This window comes from Pteropus alecto, unplaced genomic scaffold (genome assembly GCF_000325575.1).
Source record: "Pteropus alecto unplaced genomic scaffold, ASM32557v1 scaffold98, whole genome shotgun sequence".
In the NCBI taxonomy this organism is placed as follows: Eukaryota; Metazoa; Chordata; class Mammalia; order Chiroptera; family Pteropodidae; genus Pteropus; species Pteropus alecto.
The window spans coordinates 17,842,236-17,849,995 of NW_006443570.1; the positions used below are offsets into that span (position 1 = coordinate 17,842,236).

At 40.0% G+C, this 7,760-nt stretch overlaps 1 protein-coding gene across 1 annotated transcript in view; it reads left to right on the plus strand.

Moving 5' to 3' along the window:
• The first annotated feature begins 1,087 nt into the window (after positions 1 to 1,087).
• CUNH17orf75 (chromosome unknown C17orf75 homolog) overlaps positions 1,088 to 7,760 on the plus strand; it is a 10,081-nt gene continuing 3,408 nt past the window's right edge. Inside the window, exons 1-8 of the mRNA XM_006924969.3 lie at positions 1,088 to 1,346; positions 2,037 to 2,117; positions 3,611 to 3,736; positions 4,659 to 4,799; positions 5,043 to 5,100; positions 6,380 to 6,499; positions 7,128 to 7,192; positions 7,339 to 7,475. Coding sequence (XP_006925031.1) covers positions 1,207 to 1,346; positions 2,037 to 2,117; positions 3,611 to 3,736; positions 4,659 to 4,799; positions 5,043 to 5,100; positions 6,380 to 6,499; positions 7,128 to 7,192; positions 7,339 to 7,475 — 868 coding nt within the window. The 5' untranslated portion in view covers positions 1,088 to 1,206. The remainder of the gene's footprint in view (positions 1,347 to 2,036; positions 2,118 to 3,610; positions 3,737 to 4,658; positions 4,800 to 5,042; positions 5,101 to 6,379; positions 6,500 to 7,127; positions 7,193 to 7,338; positions 7,476 to 7,760) is intronic.

A 7,760-nucleotide genomic window follows, 5' to 3' on the forward strand; every position in this document is an offset into this window, starting at 1 on the left:
ATGAATTCCTTGGCTTGTGGTGCCAAATCATTCCAATCTCTGCTTTAGGTATCACAATTGTCTTCTCCTCTCTGGTTTCCTATCTCCCTCTTATAATGATTCTTAAGGTTACAATGGGTACACTTGGATAACCCAAGATAATCTTCTCATTTCAAGATGTTTAATTTAATCACACCTGCAAAGTCCCTTTTGTTTTGTGTGGTAACGCATTCCTAGGTTTCAGAAATTAGTATGTGAACATCTTTCAGGGTCATTATTCTGCCTACTACTGCATGTCCCATAACTTATTTAAGTAATCCCCTATTGACTAACATTCAGATTGTGTCTAGTTTTTCATCATTACAAACTATGCTGCAAGTAATATCTTTGGATTCTCGTATTTTCACTTACATGAGTATGTCTATTTGATGATGTCCTGGTATTGCATTGATAGTCAAAGGGCATATGCATTTAAAATGTTTACAGATATTTTCAAATTTTTTCCTAAAGCTTGTGCATTAATTTTATTCTTATCAACTGTTTATGAGAATGACTGCTTCCTTACACAGCCCAACACAGGGGATTATCAAACTTTTAAATCTCTGCTGATCTGCTAGGGGAAAAGTAGTACAATAGACCATAAATTTTATTTGAAGTTGAGCAGTTTATTTATATGTTCTTCATTTTTATTTTTTCTTCTGTGAACTGCTTGTTGTCTGTTTTTGTTTGTTTGTTCGTTTTGACAAATGGCAACCATTCATCTATTATGTATGTTGCAAATATTTTTCCTAGTTTGTCACTTATGTTTTTGACTTTGGGCCACACAGAAATGTTTAGTGTTTACACAGTCTGATTTATCAATCTTCTCTCTTATGGCTTCTAAGTGTTTCGTTATATTTGCGCACTTGAAAGGAGGTAGGAAGGCAGTTTTATATTTTTCCATGGGCCTAACTAGTCTTTGTCACACGCCAAGTCTTAAACGATAGTGAAGAAAAAGACGTTAAAGAGAAACGATAAGCGTTTTTCCGTAAAGGAATTTAGTGAGCCCGCTACCCTGCGAGGAGAAAAGCCTTTCCAGGACAGCTTCCTCTTCTTCTGACAATCCGGGGAAACCAACGGAACGCAGGTGCACAAGGGCCGAGACCCGGACGAGCCTGGCCGCCGAGGACTGTATGGCAGCGGGGGAGCGCTTTGGCGGGGACACAGGGCCGCTCGGAGGCCGCCGCGATGCTTCCCTCCTTGCAGGAATCGCTCGATGGGGACGAAAAGGAGCTAGAGAGCAGTGAGGAGGGTGGCTCCACCGAGGAGCGGAAACTCGAGCCGCCGCCCAGCAGCCACTACTGTCTCTACAGCTACCGCGGAAGCAGGTGCAGCGCGCGGCAGTCCCTGTGGCCCCGGCCCCGGCCCCGGCCCCGCATCGCAACCTCGGCCCTGCGGCCTGGCCGCTCTCGAACGCCATCTTCTCTGCCAGCCGAGGGTTTTGGCCCTAAGGACCCTCCTGGCCTCATGGCGTTCTTCCGGGCCCCCATCCGGGACTTTGTGCTTGGCCCTCTAAAGCCTAATTGTCCCTGTCATTTTCTCAGCCACTTCTTGTCTCCTGTGCCCTTTCTTTAGCGCAGTGCCTCGCATGTTCAATGATGTTGATTTCCATCTCCTGTCCTTCCTGTCTTTATCTCCCCACTTTCTCCCGTTCCCCCACGCCATTCCCACTCTCTGGTTATCCTCTCTCCTTGCTGCCTCTTTTTTCTCCGACCGGCTGACTCTCCTGGGGCTCTCTTGGCCCTTTAAAATCTGTTTTTTAGAGGCAATTTCCTTGACTTTTCTGGATACTTAAATTCCTTTATCCCGCCCCTTAGGTAGTGTGGAGAAAGAAGGGGCTTTTATCAGCACTGTTTTATGGGTTTTCCCTGTCAGGGTAGGCAGTGAAGGATCCATGCACTTTCACTTTGCAGCATATTTAGCTAATTGTTCGCCTCTACCCTGTTTGTGGGGTTCCCCTACACTCCGCTTGAGTTAGGGCCACTAATTGATAGTTTTATTGTTTTTGTGGCATGCAGAGTGGCACAGCAGCGAGGGGACAGTGATGATGGAAGCCCAAGTGGTACAAATGCAGAAACTCCCTCTGGTGATGATTTCAGGTAAAAACAGCTTGACCATAACCCATGCATGTGCCTTTATCTTCTGTGCATCTCTGGCCTGTAGATGTCAGTGGATCCCCTATTTCCACTCAGCTTTCCCTGACTCAAACCATCAAGCCCACCTATCTCATGGGAACTTCATCTTGATTTCCTCATTAGTTCATTTATTCAAGCCTGGGACAGAAACAATTATTCTGAGTTTCTTGATTGGAACTCCAGTAAATATTCAGTATCATATGGGTACTAACCAATTTAAAATCTTCCTTTTTTCCCTCTGAGAATGCCCTCCGATGCACAGTAGAATATAAATTCCAGGACCACAGGGATTGTTGTCTCTTTTGTTCATTGATATCTCCCTATCTAGTACCTTGAATGGTATATGGCACAGGGTAGACATTTAATACATATTTATTGAATGAAGGAAGGAAGGAAGGAATGAACCTTAACACTTCATGCAAAGCAGAGATACCCAATGAGAAATTTATGGACGAATTGATATGATGCCTGGGACGTGCTTCAAAAAAAAAAAATCTGGAAAGTGGAAGGGTGCGGACAGCATGGGAGTACAGATGAAACAAGATTGGCCATAAGATGATAATTGTCAAAACTGGGTGGTGGGTATGTGTGGGTTCATTATACTATTCTACTTTTTATGTTTGAAATTTTCCCTAATATAAAACAAAAGACCTTGACAAGTATTGGGTTCATGTTCTCTACGGGGAAATTTGGTTATAGAAGACCTTTTCTCCTACATATTGAGATTATAGACTCTTTATATTCTAATCTAAACCAAACTAAAATATTTATTTTTAGCTCATAAACAATTCTTAAGCTGACGTTGTTTATTCATTGGTAGCAGGTAGTTGGAAGATAGAGGAAAGGAGGTATAAAATAGTGACTTAGGAGAATAGAAGAGTGAGTAAACCAGGAAATGTAGTGATAGCTGGTTAGCAGTAAGGGCCCACTTGAGGCTAGGTGATCATTAATTTAAAATGAGAGTAGACATTGTGGATGTGAGGTTTTGTCCAGATTCAACTGTATAGATACAGGTGCAGAGTAGGTAGAGAGCTGGACTAACCAGGGCCGAAGTTTTGCTAAGCAAGTACAGTGAGGTGAAGACAACAAAGAGGTTAGATGAGAATGTGTGCAGGGGTGTGATTATGACCGACCATGGAATTTAAGCTGGGTAAGGAGGAGGGAAGTGAGATGTGAAACTGAGGGACTACGTAAAAAAGGTAAGGTCAGTGGATTGGGGGTCCCAGTAGAGACATAATACTAGAGAGAATGAGCTGGAAAGATACTACAATTTTAAACTTGTTTGATGAGTTCGCTCATACTTGATGGCATGCATTCTTAGAAGCCTCACCAGCAGGAGTCAGATAGAAAGTTTTTCCAAGTCCTTAAAGGAACTCTGACTTTTAGTAATAATCTTACTTAAGGGGTGTGAATGCAGTTGTCCACTAGTAAGGAGTGTGTGTCTTTCATTTGTCAAGCCTCTCCCTGGTGGATACTAATCTACCATCTGAAGTGGAGCCAGAGCTGCGCAGTTTCATTGCTAAGCGTCTTTCTAAGGGAGCAGTTTTTGAAGGGCTGGGTAATGTTGCATCTGTGGAGCTGAGGTAAGTGTAAAATGTGCTGCGTCTTGAGTTTTTATTTTTGAGCTAAATATGAGAAGTGATGAGAAACTCCAAAAGATCGGCTCCCACTAGACCTGCAAAATTCATCTTTGTACTCTGCCTGCCCGAGCCTGGGCCTTACAAATAAACATTTGTGGAGTGGAATTAATTGAATGGCAGAGGCTCTGCCTCCTAAGTGTACTTATTTAGTCTTGTACTTGGAAGAAAAGAATTAATTACCAAAGCTAAAATTGTATACTTTATAGTTTGTACTTTCACAAATTTTAAAGTACTTTCACAAATTTTGATGCCATTCTCCTTACGAAGGGATAATAGGGATATACTCTTACTTATGTTTACAGATAAGGAAATTAACTCAGAGTTTGGGTCCCAAGGCTGGTCGTATTGATGGAGTTCAGGCTTAAATCTAGTTGTCCTTGGTTGAATTCCTACTGTCTTTTGATATTACACCCCTTGATTATACTTCACTTCAGACTATAATGTTGGCATTAAGTCCACTGAGGAATATGAGGTCACAGGTCAAAGATAAGGCTACAGGATAAACATGTTACATCTGCCTGGAGTTCAATGATTCGTGAAGTTTTGGGAGGGGGAGCGAATATGCTTATAGTTATGTAAACATGGATGTACTATGAACAAGAGTAAACTTTGCATGAATTTTTGCATAAAATAGCTAAATTCAAAGAAATTCCATGTTTGTTAGGTGCTGCTTTAGCTAAAGCACATCATGGTAAACATTCATTTTCCTCTGCTGTTACAAGTAAACCAAAGAGAAGTCTGGAAAGTTCTGACCTAGTTGGTAATATAACAGTATTGCCAGATCCAGATAACCAGGGTTTAGAACAGCCGACATAATTATATGCATGAGTTATCAAAATAATATATTGTACCTTTTTCTTTCTAGAATTCCAGGTTACCGGGTTGGTTGTTATTACTGCCTTTTCCAACAAAAACTGCTTCCCGAAACAGCAACAATGGACTCTGAACATAACCCTTCAGAGTATGTGGTCTGTTTTTTAGGAGGGTCTGAAAAAGGACTTGAGCTATATCCTTTCTTTGGTCTTTGAGGATATCAGGAAAAAAGTTATGGGAAGGCAAGTTGAGGAGTATTACTACTGACCTCCAAAAAGCTTTCCTACCTCTTATGTATTTACTTGAATTTCTTATCTTCATACGACCAGTTTGTCTTGGCTTGTTTTAGTTTGTGTTATTTGCAAGATTTTATATATCTTATTGAGAGAGAAAATACTGTCTTGATTCATCCTTTATTACTTCCTTAAGAACATACTTTCAGGCTTGAATTGGACAAGTACATTCAAGGGCTGAAAAATAATATGAATTGTGAGGTAAGATGATTGATTCAATAGTTTTTGAAGACTGAGATAATTAACATACTGTAACTGCTATACTTATCAAATCATACAGGTGGACACAAAGACACCTAAATTCTAAAAATTTGCTACTTTGTGGGATAGTTGAAAAGTTCTTGTTAAAGGAAACAGGGCACATAGTCTTTTAAGTGCTATAAGCTTCACAAGATTGCTTCTGATGTTTTGTATCCATGAAAAATTCAATCCATTAAATTCAGTGGTATGGTAATATGCCAAGTGAGGAAGTGGATGCTCTTTTCTTGATTTCTAGGACATAAGATTTATATTATGAGAATTAATGGTCCATGAAGCCTTTGACACCAGAGACAAGCTATGCAATGGTGTGACTATCCTTGAACTCAACATCAAAGATTTTTAGAAACATTCCATTTTTCATTAATTGATATTTTATGAATTAGATACATCCATATCTATTAACTTATTCATACCTTTAAAAACTATCATTCAGCTTGTAGCAGTTGTTAATACCATAACTCTTATAAATTTACTACCCATCACATGTGGTAACAATTCCTTATACTTATCATGCACTTACAAGACACTATAGGAAAGGAAAGGATCGCATAAGAATGAGCCAGGGATATGAGTCTAGGGGGAGCTGTTCTCCCAGACTGGAGCTATTCCACTAGTCCCCAGAGAGAAGCACAGTCTAGAAAACCAGATGTGCTCATAGCAGCATGTCTCACAACTGGAGTGGGCTTTAGTGCTTTGGTGAGTTAGCATGTATCTTTTGAGTGTTGTGATAAGTTAACTTGTATCCTTCCCTATTCACATGTTGAATGTGAATGAAGTATCTGTTTACATTCTGAATTCATTCAACATGTATTTTTAAAAGCTCATACACAGATGTTTCAGACACTGTACCAAGTGCCGAGGAAACAGGATTATTAAGAGAGTATCTCCAGTGAGTATACAGTATACTGAGGGGAGATGGATGTGCAAATGCACAACTCCTTCCAATGAAGAAATAGCAAAAAACCCTACTAATTCAGTCTCTTCATTTTATGTAATGCATTTCTTACTGTGTTTTTAAGAAATTCAGTACAGAATCCCCACTCTGCCCAACAAGCCCAGGAAAGTTATATCATAATTCCCTTTTTTGAGTTGGTGGTGTTAGCTTAAAAAAAGGAGGTGTCCCCAGTTCTTTTCACTGACAAGAGTATTGTGAAGAAAATGTTAAGTCCATTAAGGCAAAGGCTTATATTAAAGCAAGTGACATTTTCTCTTGATCTAGGAAAGGGGCCTGGAGAACCATATAAAGTCCTACCTGAGCAGCTGGTTTGAGGATGTTGTATGCCCAATCCAGCGGGTGGTTCTTCTCTTTCAGGAGAAGCTTACCTTTCTGCTACATGCCGTAAGTCTTGTCCAAACAAAAGCACTTCCTTAATTGAGAATCACTTTGGCAGAGTTTTGATTAAAGACATTCATTTTCTTAAACATTACTCTCCTTCTTTCCTGAATATTCATTCAAGCAATGCTTGCCATCAGGATAGATCACTGTCTATTTACTCAGATCTAGGAAGTTACATTACTAAGGTAGAATTGCAAATATGGAGTCTTCCTAATAGGAAGACATTTTTAAATAATTACTTTTTGAAATGATCTGGGAGAGGTGTAATTTTCCAAAATAATTTGAGAAGGAAAACAAAAATCCAAAGTGATTTTAACTATATAAAAATGTTCAGGTAAAAAGTGAAATTTCACTAAAATATCCAGACACCGGGGAAGGCTTGAGTAAATGGCTAGGTTTTCATTTAAAATATGTGGTGGGTGGATGCAACTGAGACTGGATGGGTCCATGAGACCAGGCAGTAAAGCAAGTTTCAGACTGTTATCAGTAGCAGCTGAACAAAGCTATGGAGAGCCCCTGGGCAATACCCATTAAGCATGTAGTATTTTGAGGAAGGTGATGTTTAGGCACAAGTAGCTGCTTAATAAGGAAAACTGGAATACATGTGTCAGGCTTAATTTTTCTCTTGTAGGCTCTGAGTTATACTCCTGTTGAGGTTAAAGAATCAGATGAAAAAACAAAGAGAGACATTAACAGGTAAAGAACAGTTTTGCAAAGAGAGAACCTTCTCTGTAGCAAGCCTGATATTTATCTTTTTAATACCCACCCTAGTGCAGAATGAATTTGCTTTCTCCCTCCTATCCTTCAATATTGTTTGTGACAAAGGACTGTGTATATGGCAGGTTTCTGAGTGTGGCCAGTCTTCAAGGCCTTATTCACGAAGGCACCATGACATCTTTGTGCATGGCCATGACAGGGGAGCAGCATAAGTCTGTGGTCATCGATTGCAGTAGCTCCCAGCCTCAGTTCTACAATGCAGGTGAGCCACAACCTTTGAAGCAGCTGTCCTGGGGCTCTTGGGAGTCTCTTTTTTTACACTAAGAACAAATGGTACAAACTTACCCTTTCTACCTGTGCAGTTTTACATGTTTATCCCAAACTCACCAAAAACAATAGCAATTCCAGAAACATGGAAACCACGTCATGCCTAGCAATTCCACTCCTTAGAGAGAAACTCTTGTATATGTATGTATACAAGGAGATAAATTTAAAAAATGTTCATAAAGGTGTTGTTTGAAATAGCAAAGAACTGGAAGCAACTTAA